Source organism: Engystomops pustulosus, chromosome 2 (assembly GCF_040894005.1).
Source record: "Engystomops pustulosus chromosome 2, aEngPut4.maternal, whole genome shotgun sequence".
NCBI lineage: Eukaryota > Metazoa > Chordata > Amphibia > Anura > Leptodactylidae > Engystomops > Engystomops pustulosus.
This window is the reverse complement of record NC_092412.1, coordinates 89,357,790-89,375,666: the sequence shown is the minus strand read 5'-3', so window position 1 is coordinate 89,375,666 and position 17,877 is coordinate 89,357,790. Positions and strand designations below refer to the sequence as shown.

The 17,877-nt window shown below is 41.4% G+C and overlaps 1 protein-coding gene across 4 annotated transcripts in view; it reads right to left on the bottom strand.

Annotated features, from left to right (window-relative positions):
* The window catches only part of UBAC2 (UBA domain containing 2), a 106,654-nt gene that overhangs the window by 19,669 nt on the left and 69,108 nt on the right, over window positions 1-17,877 (bottom strand). For all 4 annotated transcript variants that reach the window (XM_072135492.1, XM_072135490.1, XM_072135491.1 and 1 more), the window contains exon 8: window positions 12,359-12,604. In XM_072135492.1, coding sequence (XP_071991593.1) covers window positions 12,359-12,604 — 246 coding nt within the window. The remainder of the gene's footprint in view (window positions 1-12,358; window positions 12,605-17,877) is intronic.

Sequence of the window (17,877 nt, the reverse complement as noted above, 5' to 3'; positions counted from 1 at the left end):
TACACTTTTTAGTCTGATATCATTTGAGTGTGTTTTATTGGAACCAAGTAGATCTGAAGGTATTTTACTTGCATAATCTGTATATTGTGTGGGGGTATAGGGAGGCATTCACCTTGCTTATCTAGACAGTATAGTCACAGGTGCTGCTTAATTAATAGTGGGGTGTGGCTATCTAATTAACAGCCTTTATATACTGCATAGTGTGCAAGCTTCTTGGCAAGTGTGCATTGATCCGAAGTGTGTACATTGATGAGGGTAGACTAATGGACATTTTATCAGAGAGAAGCTGCTGCACTTCCCATCATAGGCTTATTTTAAACTCAAGTCGATAAGTTTTCCCCTTTTTTGTGGTAAAATTAGCTACTTCGGCTTATATTTCAGTATATACCGTAACTGAGCTGTATCTTAAGAATTGATAGGGTATATAAAACATATCAGTAATATGCTTCACAGCTACATATTATGAGCTTTACCAATTAGCTTTTCGCCCATTGAACCTGTAAAGGTGAAACACATCGGAAGTATGCATAGATAAGATAAACAGATTACTGGGTGGGGGTGGAGAAGAGTCCGTGGTCAGTGGGATATGGAAGTTCTTAAACATGATAAGAGTCCAAGACCAAGTCCAAGGAAGTGTTTACAGAAATATTAGCAGCATTACAAGTGTCACTAGAAAGACAGTCAGGGAGTAAAATAAGTGAGTAAATAAGGGAGTAAAATAAGTGGCTTAGACATTAATATAGCAAGTTGGGTTCTTGGAGAATAAGGTGAACAAAAAGATCCAATTCCTGCCTTTATCTTTAAAGAGCAACTGCAAATATTTTTTTTCACAAATAACTAGCCCTTGGGATGTAGAACATCTATGCCTTTTATCTTCATTTCCTATGTGCAGCAGTTTCATTACTATCCTCCACAGTTTACCCTGCCTATCTAGCAGCATTGTTTCAAGGCTGTGCTGATTTCTCTTGTGATTCTTTAGAGTTGTTTAGAGATATTGTATCACATAGAGGAGGGGCTTCTGCTCCCTGTTCACTCTGGAAATAGGAGAGGGAGATCATGTGGTCCCCTCTGTGTGTACAGTACTGTGGATGCAGAAGACACCTACACAGAAAAGTGATGTAACAGATTACCTGTCTTTAGTATCAGTTCCCCCATCCCAGCCTGTGATTATGCAGAGTTTTCTCTGTCTCTTTTGCTGTCATATACTCCTCTGAAGCCGCCCCCCACCTTCTGCTCTGTGGGGCATTTTATGAATATCTGATCCATGGTTCTTTCACAGAACAGACTACACACTTAATGAATCTGTTTCCCTGCTGGGTTCTACTTCTTATTGCATACACCATAGGGTTGAACCGATATCAAAATTTTGAGTGTGATCCAATATCTGGTATCACAATACTCAATATCGGTACGATACTATTTACAAAAAAAAAGTGGCACCTGAAATAAAAATGTTTATAAAAATGCTCAAAAAAATCAGGTTATGGCTGCTGGAGCACACCTAACACCTCGCTCTGCCATAGACTGAAGTCGGCGGGATACAACGGGATACGCCCCCGGGAGCCCGGACTCAAATAGACTGTGGCCGTTTTGGGTAGCGATGCAACTGCCCGAATTGCTTACATTTGGTGGGGGCCCCTGTATGGGGAAAGTGGTGGGGGCCCTGGATGCAGCCATCCTGGTATTGAACCATTTTCAGGGGAATTGTATGAAAAAGTACCGACGCTTCCATACATCGTGCAAACCTAATTTATCATGTGATGAAAGTGGCCAGGTTAGTCTCTGTATACATCCTGTATGTACACTATGGCGTGTTCAGTGGAAGCACTTGCTAAATTACTGAAAAGGAATACACAAGGCATTGTGGGAACTGTGGGCAGCCTAAATTTGAGCTTCACTGCCGCTCAGAAAGAGATTTGACAAGGGGGAATCTCATATGAGAATTTTGTAAAAATCATTATAACATAGGAGTTACTTTTTAACTGCCTGTATCTGCGGTTGTGTAGCTCCCAGAACCACAAGGCTGATGATAATCATAAGAAGAATGAGATTTTAAACATATACTTTTCAGCTGTGTTCACCAGTAAGCTGCCACATGGGTTAATAAAAATAGGTCATGAAACTAACATGATTGGTATTTTTTCTGACTTCTGATTTCTGCAAACCTGGATGTGGGTTATGTGGCTGATGTAATATACCTAGAATTCGCTAAAGATTCTGAAACTGTACCATGCTACCATTTAGTTTTATAGCTAGGTGGTAGTACCTACTGAAACTATAGAGGTAATTAAAAAAAGTCCAAAAATGAATATTGGTCACAATAGGTATTTTGCCGTCTTGAATACAAGATATGGAAATTGAACGGATAGTAAGATGTTAATTTATTTTAATGATTATTCCAACTGCCACTTTTGCAATCTACAAGAAATATTTAGCCTAATATAGGATAACTGGTGTATGTGGTATAGGGCTGTTTGTTTTCCCTTTAATCAGCATTGTAGAAGTACAGGTTGGAATTGATATACTTTCGTATATAACCATGTAGTATAGTTTAAATTGCCTATAGTCTTTTGATAGAGAGACCATTTCTGTGGTGCAATAATATCACATTGTATAGGAATAAAACTTTTTGGTAGTAGTTTCTGTTGATCCATAAACCTGATTGACATCTTTTTCTAACCCTATTTGCTATTATATGTTTTTATAGTTCATGCCATAATGTAGCATATAAAATTTTTTTATATATTGCCAAAATAATGTATTACTTATAAGGCACAAAATCTGAATTTTGCTGTGTTTAGAATAAATGGAAGTTTGTGGTTTTTCAATATTGAGGAAGTACTAGACTGCTTCCTGCTTCATCAAATAATATAACCAGTCCCTGTAGTAGTGACAGATCAAACCACCTGCTTCTGCATGCAAATTCAGCTCAATAGTTAGTGACTACACTACTAAAATCCTTCCAAGCCGATTTTGATGCTGAGTCAAATTAGGCGACATTACTTATCCGGAAAGTTTTACAAATTTAAATCTTTTCTTGCCAACTACCTGGTGTTCAGCCTGCTCAGAGTCTTCAGATTGGAAGCCATTCCTTTAGCACCCCTAACTTGTTTGCTACACTATGGGATATGATTTCATAGCAACCACTGCAGGAGATCTGATAGTATAGTACAGATGGCAGCATTACCTTTGCTCATAATTATATATAAAGGGGTATTTTTTCTGCTGTGCAAAATATCCTCAAGTCTATTCCATTAATTGAGGGTGCAGTTAGTGTACATAGAGACCTCACGGGCTGTACTCTCTCCATACCCAGTGGGTGTCAGCTGTATAATACAGATGACACCCGCCTGTTACTGCCAACGGTCGGTGCTGGCACTGATCGCAACAGTTAACATGTAAAGTGCCGTGATTGAACCCGATCACTGCACCTAATACTGCTGCTGATGGGTGCCACCATAGAGACTCGTAGGCTTGCCATGTATAATGAGCATCAGTAAAATTGCTATATATTGTAATACAATAGTATTGCAGTACATGCGGTCCCCTTCTTAACACCCAACTTACATACGACTCCTAGTTACAATCGGTCCTCTGGATGTTGGTAATGTACTGTACTTTAGCCCCATACTAAAATGATCAGATGTAACAGTTATCAAAGGTGTCTGCAATTAATCTTTATTGTTAATCCTGGTTCTTATGACAACCCAACATTTATAAAATCCAATTGTCACAGACCAAAAAGATTCCTAACAGGGGTTACAATTATAAAGTATACAGTTCCGACTTGCATACAAATTCAATTTAAGAACAAACCTACAGAGCCTAACTTGTACGTAATCTGGGGACTGCCTGTATAGCATGAGTAATTAGGCCCTGCAGGGTCTAAAATAATAGTATTAATAACACTTTTTTTTAAATAGTAAAAGTTTTAATCAACCCCCTTTCCCTAGATCACATATAAAATAAACAGTAAGAATCGTAAACATGTTAGGTATTGCCGCATCCCAAAATGCCCATTCTATCAAAATATAAAAAAGATTATTCCCAGGTGTGATAAATAGGGCCTGGGGGAGGGAGACCTTATACTACTCAAACGCCCCACTTTCCCCCCAGCCTCCGCTTAATTGGTATAATGGAGCTAGCTAGTGTTACCTAACACAGCAGGTGTCCGAACTACAAAGGATTTCTGCGGCCGAAGTGTCTTTGAAGACTTGAGCTGATTTTCCCTCCAATTTTAAAACAGACATAGAGCTATAAAACTCATAAACCCAATAGGTTGAATAGGGACAGTTATGGAGTTATGGTCCATCTCAGCCCTACATTTTTGGATCGTTATCTTCAGGAGATCACAGTGATTCAATTCCTGCGGCTCTAGCACCCTTGTGTCCAGATATATGAATATCTCTGGATAGAACCATATCAAATGGGCCAGGTTTGGTATCAATGCAATTCAGGGATTCACCCAGATCCAATGATACCAGAACCATGGCTCTACGACTTCCCATTGAGAAGCTATGGCTTCTCCAGGGCACTGGTTGTAACACCAGATAGGAGGGACCCATTACCCCTCCTGTTGGGTGGGCAGAGGTGTGTCCGCATCTGATATAATCAGGCACCTCTAAGGCCGCATTGTCTTTTGTCTGGGAACCATTTTAACATCAAGAGCAGAGAAGGATCTTAAGGTGTGGACTATCAGGTTTCATTACGCCCACCACACACAAGGTAACGAACTTACTGAACTACTGCCGCTTGTAGCGCTACCTTGTATTTTGTACTCTATGTAACTGTATATATCTCTACTGCATATATTGGTTTGTATTGTGTGCCCTTAAGGCAATTAACCCCTTAAGGACGCAGGGTTTTTCGGCTCATTTCTCGCTCTCCAACTTCAAAAATCCATAACTTTTTCATTTTTACGTGTACAGACCTGTGTGAGGGCTTATTTTGTGCGTAACAAATTTTACTTTCCCGTAATGTTATTTATTTTAACATGCCATGTACTGCGAAATTGAAAAAAAAATTCCAAATGTGGAAAAATAAAAAAAAAAAACGTTCTTGTCACGTTCTTGTGGGCTCAGTTTTTACGACTTTCACTCTTCGCTCCAAATAACATGCTTACTTTATTCTTCGGTTCGGTGCGATTGCGGTGATACCGAATTTATATAGGTTTTATTGTGTTTTAATACATTTTCAAAAATTAAACGAATGTGTACAAAAAAGAAAAAACATTTTTTGCCATCTTCTGACGCTAATAACTTTTTCAAACTTTGGCGCACGGAGATGTGTGAGGGGTCATTTTTTGCGAAATGAGGCGACGTTTTCATTGCTACCATTTTGAGGTCTGTGCGACATTTTGATCATTTTTTATTTCATTTTTTATGTTATGTAAAAAGGTGTAAAAGTTGCATTTCGGACATTTGGGCGCCATTTCCCGCCTCGCAGGTCACCACCGCCCGTAACCGTTTTTATATTTTGATATATCGGGCATTTTGGGACGCGGCGATACCTAATATGTTTGTGATTTTTACTGTTTATTATGTTTTATATCCGTTCTAGGGAAAGGGGGGTGATTTGAATTTTTAATATTTTATTAATTTTTTTTATTTTTTAAATTTTTTTTTTCTTTTTTTTTTCACTATTTTTTAGACCATCTAGGGTACATTAACCCTAGATAGTCAGATCGCTCCTATCATATACTGCAATACTTCTGTATTGCAATATATGGCATTTTTGCAGCACATTCATTACAATGAGCCACTGGCTCATAGGCTTGACTGTCACTTCTGTTTCACTGGCTGGATGGACATTTCCTTGCTTGGTATTATGCACTTTGCATTTAAATGTCCATATATAACAGTATGCTCACTATAACTGTGGCAATGAACCACTTGTAAGGTGACTGACAACGAGACAGTCTGTGATGCTAGCTGAAGCTGTGAGACGGGAAGGAGTAACCCTTAAATATCGGCAATGCTAGAGTGGGAGGTGTTCTGTTGGTGATCATAGTGTCTAGGATACTGTTTGTTTGGGACTGGTTTTGCCCATAGATTGTGACAGAGTTCAGATTGCAGAGACCTGCCCTGGCCAGGTGTGCATTCCACTCTCTTCGTGGAGTCTGAACGGTCTTGTGCGACTGTGAGAACTAGTGATGGAGACTAGTCAGTCTAGTCAGGCTTTGACTTGGTGTAGCATCCTTTGTTAGAAATTCTCTGATATCTAGTTTCTTTACTTGTCAATAAATCGAGGTGTCTGCATCCGCTGAATCTTTGGGGATGTATCCCTGTAAAGTATCGTAGTTATAGACACAGGTAGTGAACACAGTAAATTAATACAAGCACATTGCGGACAAGGGACTCAGATTGTTTTTTACATGAAGGAAAAGATGCACAGACAGAAGGTTGGCTTCATGTAAGTGGACAGTTGGTTGTTGAGTTAAGTAGGACTGTTGGAAAAGTGCAAAGTTGATATAATGGAACAGAAAGGGCTGGTGGCTTAGTGGTAAAAAGAAAAGTAGTAGTTTTGAAGGTTTTGGACGTGTCAGATGATCTCTTGAATGTACAAGTGAGAAAACTTGATCAGATTTGCAAACAGACACTATGAGCCTTTGGCTTTGACGGACGGACCAGGACAGAGTGACAGGCAATAAGGGACATTTCAAAGTTTTTGATGTGGAGAGAATTTGAAAAAAAATAGATTTTATGTATTTTCCCTGGAAATAGGGAAAAAATATGGCGTCTAGGATCCAGACCAGCACCCTCTTAGACTCCACCCCTGTACCTGGTGGTTAGAGAAGATGACACGCCCTACCATCCTTCAGTGGCAGCCATCTTAGAACAGTTTATTTTCTCAAGTCCCTGAAGTTAATTGCTTATGACTCTACTTTGTTGGCAGCCATAAAGGCTGGTTGAGGATAATAGTTGTAGAAAACAACAGTTTTTTGTTGTAGTTTAGCACCTGAGCACCATTGGAGAATCTTGATAGATGTTTGGACTAAAAGCCAGGAAAGGTGAATATTTTCACTGATTCCAGATTTCTGCTAAGAGAATTCTTGGAGTGGGAAGTTGTTTGTTTCATTATGGTCCAGTTAAAACTTATTTGACCAAGACGATTAGAGAAAAATTACTAAACAGTGTTGCAATATCTCTGGTACCTGTTATTTGGAGTTTATAGAGTAAATGAGGGAGAGCAAGGGGGAATAAAGCTGCATTATCTGTGTTTTGTTATCTTGTCTAAAAGAGCTCACATGCTGGTAGCCGTGTAAATGTTTACAAAAGGTGGGGGCGCAACATTGCGTCCAGTGTCTTAACTGACAGTCTTAAAGGTTCGTAGGATTCTGCTTGTGATGTAAGAATAGTGTACCCTGCTTATGCCATGTAGTGTCCTTCACAAACAGACCTCTATAACAGAGTCTTTGGTTTCCTTCTTGACTGAACTCCAACACTTCATTTAAGTATAACTGACTTGAGACGTTTTAAGACGGTGGAGTCTGGCCAGAACTTTATAGATAGCACGGAGCACAGGGCTGGCTATATACCTGGGGGAGCACGACTAGCTATATACTAGGGGCAGGCTTTCTGGCTATATACTGGGGCTTCGGCGGGAAGGGGTTAAAAACTAGACAACTATAAGGTCTAAATCTACGTCAGGACCTGATTTTGTGCCAATATTGACATATGTTTCTAATATATCTATATATATAAATATATATATAAGGATTTTAATACAACAAAGTTTTTTGCAAATATAATAAGTTTTTCATGTTTGATATATTTGTAATTGCAATTGTATTTAGAATTCATGGATGATGTCAAAATCAAAATCTTAAACGCTTACCTCTCAAGACTATACAATCTTTTTGTGTATGTTTATAAAAAGTTTTGAGCTGTAGTACTCACAAACAGGGGAGGTGGAGACGCTCTAAGTTGGTCTCATAACTTTGGTCATGTGATAGTGACATCACATGCCTTTGAGCCTCTCTAGTTTAAAAGAGTGTAGACTCTGTATGCAAATAGACCATGATCATGGTCTGTTTTACCTGGAATACGTTTTGTGTCTCTATGCACACTGCTATGCTATGTGCTTAGATTAGAATAAAAAAAACTGAAATGGTGATTCTCCCGTCAGTGCCGGATTTGTTTCTTCATGCTGTGCCTGAAGTCCTCAGGGTTGTTTTTCTGAGCAACGAGAGACACCATAATATAACATAATATGTTATATTAACCCCTTACCGATGTGTGACGTATCTGTACATCACATCAACCCTGTAAATGAATCCGTCTAAACTGCCGGACGCATTTAAATCCCAGCGGCGCGTGGGAGCCGCCATATTGAAACAGTTTATCACCCCCAGTTATCGGGGGCCGGTGATCGGTAACAGCCTCGGGTCATACAAAGACCCAAGGCTGTCTGATTTTAACTCCTTTATTACAATGTGTGATTTGTACAAGATAGGGTTAAAGTACCCTAGGCGGTTTGAAAAATGGTAAAAAAAAAATTATTTAAAAAAAGTTTTAAAAAAATGTAAAAAATGCCAATTCACCCCCTTTCCCTAGAACTGATATAAATAAAAAATAAAAATGAATAAACATGTTAGGTATCGCCGCGTCCCAAAATCTCCGATCTATCAAAATATATTAACGTTTTTCCCAGCGGTTAACCCCTTAACGGAAAATAGTGCACAAAGTTGTTATCATTTTGAAAATGAAAAAAAAATTTCAATAGAAAGTGATCAAAAGGCCGTACAGTCCTTAAAGTGCTAGCATGAGAAAAAAGCTGCAAAAAATGACACCTCCCACAGCTCCAAAATGAAGAATTTTATTTTGTACAGGAGGTTTAAATTTTTGTATACTGTATGTATGAAAGAATTACAAAAAGTGTATATATTTGGTATCCCCGTGATCACACCGACCCAAAGAATGAAGGGGACATGTCAATTGGGGTGTACAGTGAAAGCCTTAAAATGCAAGCCCACAAGAAAATGGCGCAAATGCATTTTTTCAACAATTTCAACACGTCACTATCAAGTGTAATTTGTTACACAGAAAACAAGCCCTTCACGTGGAAAAATAAAAAAGTTATAGATTTTTGAAGGTGGGAAGTAAAAAATGGAAATGCAAGAACAAAAAAAGGTCCTGGTCGTTAGATTGTGTATGATATGATATGTATTAACATTATATCATGATTGTGTATGGGTGCGTAACATAAGCAGAGATATCCAGTCTTAAAATTACAACTCAGGAATAGAAAGCTGTATAAAAATCAAATTATTTTTACTACAACTTTAACCCCTCCACGACTGGCATACGGCTATATACGTCCTATTTGCACATGCCCCGTGCAGAAAGGATATCTTTAAACATATTGACAGTGGCTATATCTCCTGAACCCTGGCACCTAGAAACACAATTCTTAAATAGGCGATAATATTGTGGATTGTGATACATAGATTGTAAAAAAAATGTAGATTTTTATGTAGAGCTTTCTAGTTACAATTGTAACTTAAAGGGGTATTCTCGTCTCTGCATTCACATTCAGTTTCATTAATCATACATATATAAACATTTCTTCAATTGGATGTTATTAAAAAAAATATTTCTGTGTGAAGATAATTTCCCATAAATGTGGCCATGCCGTCCCTTAGAAACGAGATGGCTTCCTCGGTTACGACCACGTCAGATTTAGGCAGCAATGGCCAGACATGCGCTATTGAGCTCTGCCTGACCACATGCATTCAGCGATCATTACACAACACAACATGTGGGACCTGCAGTAACTCCCGGATATTTCATATACAAAAACTTTTTGTCTATTTGTGCTATCTATCCAGCAGAGGTGGCCGTATCCGAGGAAGCCATCTCGTTTCTAAGGGACAACATGGCAACAATTCTGAGAAATTATCTTCACACAGGAACATTTTTTTAAATAACATCTAATTGAAGAAATGTTTATTAATGGCAGATTAATCAAACTGAATGTGAGTGCCCAGACGAGAATACCCCTTTAAAGAGCGAATATCTCCGCATCTGTTAAGCGCCCATAAACAATCCTTGATTGTAAAGGGGACATTCTCCTGTTAAATACTGTTTGACGCTAGAATTGTGTTTCTAGGTACAAGGGTTTAGGACAGTGATGGCGAACCTTTTGGAGACAGCGTGCCCAAGCTACAACCAAAACCCAATTATATGTTGCAAAGTGCCAACATGACAATTTAAGCAGTAAGTGATTGATCCCTGGTGTATCACAGGTTTTAATCGTATTGGCGTCCTGAGTTCACCAATACAATAAAAAGATGGAGAAATTTGGATTGTAGCTTCCCTCCAGGGTGCCCTGAAGAGGAAGGATCAGGGGACCCAGAGCAGGAGCTCCAATAACAATCCATCCCTATCCACACCTTCTTGCTCCTCCTTTAGTCTTGGCAGCCAAATAGCGCTGAGCATGGCACGTCCTGGGCTGTATTGGATCACAGGAGAAAACCTTGAGTCCTAGCTGGCAGACTCTGTGTTGGGGTGAAGGCCTGGGTGCCCACAAAAAGGGCTCCAAGTGCCACCTCTGGCACCCGTGCCATAGGTTCGCCATCACTGGTTTAGGAGATATAGGCGTTTGAAGTGTGTGCCCCCCTCCAGCCTGTCAGCTGAAGGCAGAATATAGAAGGAGCTGCAGGTAAGACTTTTGCTTTCACTTTGCAGAATTGTAGAAGTACATGCACCCTCTGCATCAGTAGCTGAACCTGGGAAAGGGTGATGGAATAATACTGTACATATTTAAAACATATTTTGGTAAAACTTACTACTTATTAAAAATGATTGTAAAAATGAGAAATAATTAAATTAACAAAAGTATCTTATCAAGTTAAAGTCTCACATGTCATGAAAAGAATAAGTAAAAATTGTTATGATATGTAAAGCTTTTTCAGAGATATCGTCAGTTAAGGAAGCTTATAGCAAAATGTCAATAATTGACCTGGACATTCAGGAGAATTATCATACGCTGCCCTCTGTATCCTGCCGGATATATGAAGAGGTACATGAAGAGTGCCCCCCTTTACGCCCACAGCAGAGTGCCCCCCTTTACGCCCACAGCAGAGTGCCCCCCTTTACGCCCACAGCAGAGTGCCCCCCTTTACGCCCACAGCAGAGTGCCCCCCTTTACGCCCACAGCAGAGTGCCCCCCTTTACGTCCACAGCAGAGTGCCCCCCTTTACGTCCACAGCAGAGTGCCCCCCTTTACGTCCACAGCAGAGTGCCCCCCTTTACGTCCACAGCAGAGTGCCCCCCTTTACGTCCACAGCAGAGTGCCCCCCTTTACGTCCACAGCAGAGTGCCCCCCTTTACGTCCACAGCAGAGTGCCCCCCTTTACGTCCACAGCAGAGTGCCCCCCTTTACGTCCACAGCAGAGTGCTTCCCGAATGTCCACTAGACAGTGCCCCCCGAATGTCCTCAGCACAGTGCCCCCCGAATGTCCACAGCACAGTGCCACCCGAATGTCCACAGCACAGTGCCACCCGAATGTCCACAGCACAGTGCCACCCGAATGTCCACAGCACAGTGCCACCCGAATGTCCACAGCACAGTGCCCCCCTGAATGTCCACAGCACAGTGCCCCCCGAATGTCCACAGCACAGCGCCCCCGAATGTACACAGCACAGTGCCCCCGAATGTCCACAGCACAGTGCCCCCTTAAAGTTACATCCACAGCAGAGCACTCGATAAAAAAATAAAGTTAGTACTCAACCTCCGGCATTGTCCCCCAGTGCCCTCTTCTCCCTGTAGCAGGTTTTCAGGTTCCCGGGCTGGGCCGGCAGATGCACTTCTATGCGATCTACTGGCAGAGAAACTAAGACACTGCAGTGTCGCCGACTGCTGACACAAAAAGTGGTGCTGAAAAAGTCGGCTTATACTCGAGTATATACGGTACATGTCAAAAACCATGACCAGCACAGTTGGGTTATGCAGCAAGCAAGTCTACCCGGAGTGGCCACCTTCAATCCCATAAAGATGTTCTGAGAAGATATTAAACAGGTAGTTCATTCCTAAGAGACTTCAGATGTAGCCACCCTACAGACTCATTGCAAGTTATGTAAAATATTACATTACAGATAACATCCAGTTATTAAGTGTAGGGGAAATTAATTTTCACGTGATTGACTTAGATTTAGAATGTATGTTTAATAAATGGAATCACCTTTTAAAAGTGGAATTTAGTGTTTATTCGTGTTGTCTTTACATTGTACTAAAATTAGCTGGATGATCTAAAATATTAAACTGACAAATAACCAGTGCAGGATGAACTTTTATGAGAGGCAAATTCTTTTTACAGCAGGGTATGTTAACAATTGCCTTCCTAATGGAGACATACCTGATCGTTGCGCCTCCTACCAAACTGCGAAAGTTGTGATAGCATTATCTGCTGATCTAGCAATTCTATCCTTTGTTGCCTCTGGATGTCCACTGTTGCCCCCATGCCAACATGGGCTTCGTTGATAGGTTCAACAGATGAAAATATCGGCTCTAGAGTCTGGGAAAAGACCTTAGCCAACCACCTTGGAACACACAACAATTGTCCAATATTTAAAACATCTTTGCTGTAGAATAATCCAGAAACCTGTCCAGAAAAATAAAAAATAAATAAATATATAAACAATCTATATGCATGGTTATTCAAAAAACTTCCAGTAAAAGTACATTTAAATCAGGCCCATTTCTTCCACTAGGCACGGCAGACAATAGCCCCACACGTAACTTGGTGGGAGAAACTAGGGGCACCAGCAGCTGCCCACCAAGAAAAATCTTCAGGCTCCCTGAAGATTATACTGGAGCTACTAAATACTATAGGGGAAGGGGCTTTGTGCTGGGGCTACCTATACACTAGGAGGAAGTGGCTGCATTGTGCCAGGGCTACCTACATACTAGGGGGGGGGACTGCACTGTGCTGGAGCTATGTATATCCGGGCGGGGGGCTGGATTGTGCTGGGGCTCCCTATTTACTGGGGAGGGGAGGTGAATTGTGCAGGGGCTACCTATATACTGGGGGGTGACTGCAGTGTGCCGAGGTTACCTATATACTTCGGGGGATGGAGGGTGCATTGTGTTGGGCCTACCTATATACTGGGGGAAGCTAATAATAATCATATTTATTTATATAGCACCATCAAATTCCATAGCTGCATTGTCTTGGGACTACCTATATACTTGGGGGGAGGCTGCAAAGTGCTGGGGCTATCTATATATGGGGGTGGGGAGGTTGCATTGTTCTAGGGCTATTTACAGGGAGGGCTGCAATGTGCTGGGGATACCTATATACTGGGTGGCTTCATAGTGTAGAGGTACCTATATACTACAGAGGGTTGGCTGCAGTTTGCATTCTCCCAATTATGCAGCAGTGCCACATTTGCTCATGGCGCTCTTTTGCCTGACCCTGGTTGCATTATCTCTCTACTTATCCTGATACTCTATGTCAATTTGTGAATGAAGAAGGTCTGGCATAAGACCAAAATATTTTGTTTTTAAATATATGGATTGTTGTTTCAGTGACTCTGTTACAGCAGCTAAAATAAAGAAAAAATTCTTGTTTCAACCACAAAATCAATTTTGAGTGCCAAGTATCTTTTATCTTATATACTGAGGGGGCTTCACTGTGCTGGGGTTAGCTTTATAATGGGGGGTTGCTGAAGTACTGGGGCTATCTATATACTGGGAGGGGATGCATTGTGATGGAGCTACTTATATACTGGGGGGAGACTGCAGTGTGCTGGGGCTACCTATATATAGGGGAAGGGAAGCTGCATTGTTCTGGGGCTATTTACTGGGAGTCTGCATTAAGCTGGAGATGCCTATATGCTTGGGGGGCTTCAATGTGTTGGGGTTACCTATATACTAGAGAGGGTTGGTTGCAGATAGCTGTCTTTCTATATACTGGGGGATGCTGCAGTGTACTCACTCCTTAAATACTGGGGGGTTCAGTGTGCTGGCTCTCTATATACTGGGGGCAGTTTGCTGGCTTCCTATATACTGGGCATTGTACTGGATACCTATATACTGGGAACAGTGTGCTGGATACCTATATACTGGGAACGGTGTGCTGGATACCTTATATACTGGGGGCAGTGTGCTGGATACCTATATACTGAGGGCAGTGTGCAGTGCGACCAGGACTTGGTCACTTCTAGTACTGTACTTTTGTATTGAATTCCATACTGGTGCTTATGTACTAAGATTTCTACTGCTGAAGTATACATGTATTCACTATTATAATAATAATAGTAATTCATGACAGGCACAATGTTATAATTTCAAAAATATTAAACATTTCTAGCGCTGCATATACAATAATCCATACATAAATGCGTGTTTCCAATATATTTAATTTGTTGGGGGCCGTTCATGATTAAAATCGGGGTGCATTGTATAAATTTTAATAACCTGGGGACAATTATAATGTACGGTATCTCTTTTAGGAATTAAATGTCCATGATAAGAAACCCCCTACAGTAATTGTGCAGACTTCGCTTTTATGCCTGCGTGATCACTCTGACTTAATATCATAGTGGAAGGTTGACTCTGGAACCAGTGCAGTAGGCCAATTATTTGATGAAGCAAGTCCTGTGACTTCCCGAAACCTCTGGTCAGGTGCAGAGCCTGAAACTGTAAGCAGTGTTTTTTGGGTGTTTTTTATACCCCGGCTCCCTGGTGGAAAACCCCTTTAATGCTATTTCTGTTGTACAGACCCACCATAAAAGCTGCTGCATGTGAGTGCATGGTGTCCTTACACATCATCTAGCTCTCCTCATGTTACTACAAATGGTGGGGATGGTTGGTAAGATATAAGGTGCTATGGAAAATCAGAATTGATGAAAAGTTGAGAGGAAAACATGACTGGGAAGGGGGAAGTATGTGTGAGTAGGGGGAGGATGTGTGTGAAAGGAGAATTTTACATTTATACAATGTTGCATGTACCATATAGAATGTTGCATGTTTGAAGCAAGCATAGGGAGCCCGTGGTCCTTGGTGACATTGAGTTGGACACTCCTGCTGTACAGGCTCCATGCCAATGTGTATGAGCCCTTTACATCACACTGCATCAGGCCAAGTGAATGACATGACTACTATGTTCTCAAGTTATATGGGCTGTTTTCCGTAGATGTTGCTTCCTCTAGTCACATAGCCATATCCTTATATCAAAATGGCATGTATTATAGGTGAGAAGATTAGGGGGGGGCGCAAACTGAAACTGTAAATGTGTGAATATTAAAGCCTTGCAGCTCACGCTGTATATCAGCTTCATCTGGAAGATTACATCAATACAAACCTCTGGGTGTAACAGAAAAATATGCAAATTATTCTCAGCTCCAATAATAGGATATGCCTTTAAGTAGTTGTTTTCCCCCTCTTAGCTGTGTATGCTATGAGTTTTATGTACATTTAAAATTATTATTTGGTTTTGTGGAAAAGCCTCCGCCTTCTTCCACAACATAAACAGCCCAATAAGTTGGTTGGTTGGTGTTGGTGTTCTGCACTCACATGGTGTGGATATTACCAGGGACCTGCATGGGAACGGAAGGATTAGTTTATCTTCACACATTGTTTAATTAAACTGATGGTAGATGTGTCCTAGTAAGAAGCTCCTGAGGAACATCGTTCTGCATGCATAGAGTTATACAATTTATGCAAATTAGTCTGGGGTCAATCTGGCTATCTCACCAGAGCGCCTCAGGGAACCTAGACTTTTAATGTATGCACAACCCCCCCCCCAACCCCGAGGACATTAATAGGTGATGGGTGCGGTCACTAGCGCTATGGGGGGGTGCATATATTAACATACAAGGCTCCCTTAAGTGTTTGAGTGATGAAGTCTGAGCGTCCCTGGCTAATTTGCATAAATATATAACTCTATATTTTTCTTTCTAATTGATCCCTTGTGGATTAAGCTTCTGCTCACTATTTTACAGTGAAGCTCTACCTGCTGTTCCAGAAGAATGGTCACCCCTGGATGGATCTCATTAACTTCTTTAAAAGGAAATGTCAGGGCAATATGGGACTGGTGGTTTAGTGTCCCAAATCACTCTTTACCAAGTCCCTTGTACAGCGTAGCCACTATATGAAAAATTTAAAAAAACTTTATACCTACCTAGAGACGAGTCCGATGAGGTGTGTCAGACCCATCTCTTGTGCTCCCTGCACCTGTGCTGTACTTCAATGAAGCCAGAGAGGTACACCCCTGCTTCATTGAGCAGTGAAGTGAAGTTGGGGTGTAGTACGTGGGTTTCATTGCGCGACTGCACAGGCGCAGGAAGTATAAAAGTTTTTTTACTTAAATGGCCCCCACATAGGGACTTGACCATTTACTTACCCGATCCTGTCGCGATCCAGCAGCGTGTTCTCCAACGAGGATTCGGGTCTTCCGGCGATTCACTAAGGTTGTGCGCCCAATGTCCACCAGGTGTCGTTGCTGCGCCGAGGTCCCGCTGGAGTTCACCAACCTATTCCTGGTGCCTGTGAGTGATTGCTTTTGCGACACAATTTGTTTTTAAAATTCCGCTGTTTTTCAGAATCTGTCGGGTTTTCCGACAGACACGCCCCCCCGATCTGTCGCGTGAAAGCTGGCGCCATTGCAACGAAATCCAAAATCCCGACAGAATTCGGCGCAAAACTGAAAAATTAGGGAAACCAAGCGAAAAAAACGCGATTCGGACCCTTAGTAAATGTGTCCCATAGAGTACAACTTTTTTGAGGGGTTTGCTGCACTGTCTAATTGTGGCAGGCAGTTAAAAAACCTTTTGGAGTCGATAAAGATAGAAACGGGAAATCTAGCTTTATTCTTGCAGCACATGAAATAGGTCATGATCTTGTTTATGATCTTTACAGATTAAAATCTTTGCACGTATAAAGAGTCAGCTTCTGCTTTTAACTTAAGTGATTCCTTAGTAATCAGTGAGTAAAATAAATTTAATTACATCCTATATACCATGAGACATAGAAAGTGATAATTTGCTTTTGTTTTAACCCAAGGTTAAATTCACAAACTGGAATCAAAATAATCAAACTGGAGTCAAATAATCTAAAAGCCGGAAGAAACATCCATAAGAGCGAAATGGCTGTCACTTCTACACATCCTCTCTCTCACTTGATATTTCTTATTCTAAATATAAACCTAGGGTGCGAAATGCATTGGTCACAGCCTCCACCCAGTATATAGCTATTCAGCCCCTTGCCCCCTAGTATATATCCAGCCAGCCCATGCCCTCTCATATATAGCTAGCCAGCCCCTGCCCCCCCAGTATATAATCAGCCCCTAGTACAGTGATGGCTAACCTATGGCCCTTTCTGTGGGCACTCAGGCCATCACCAGAGATGACTCCAGGTATCTTCCTGCAGTCCCAGACAGCCCAGGACTTTCTGTGCACAGAGCTTTTTTAAAGTGACAGCTCTACCTGGGACTATTTCCTGTTTTATTGGTGTCCTCAGAGTGCTGGTATCAATGAAAACTGTGACAGAGAAGGGAGTATAAATCACAAATTAAATTTCTATGTTGGCACTTTGCGATAAATAAGCGGGTCTTTGTTGTAGTTTGGGCACTCTGCCTCTAAAAGGTTCGCCACCACTGCCCTAGTATATAGCGAGCCAGCCCATGTCCCCGAGTACACAGCCTACCAGTCCATGCCCCCTATCATACTGGCATCCAGTCCATGCACCCTAGTATATAGTCAGCCAGCCAATACCCCCTAGTAAATAGTCAGCCAGCCAATGCCCCCTAGTATATAGGCAGCAGCCAATGCCCCCTAGAATAGAGGCAGCAGCCAATGCCCCCTAGTATATAGCCAGCCTGCCTATGCCCCCAGTATATAGCCAGACAGCCCAAGCCCCTGGTATATAGCCAGC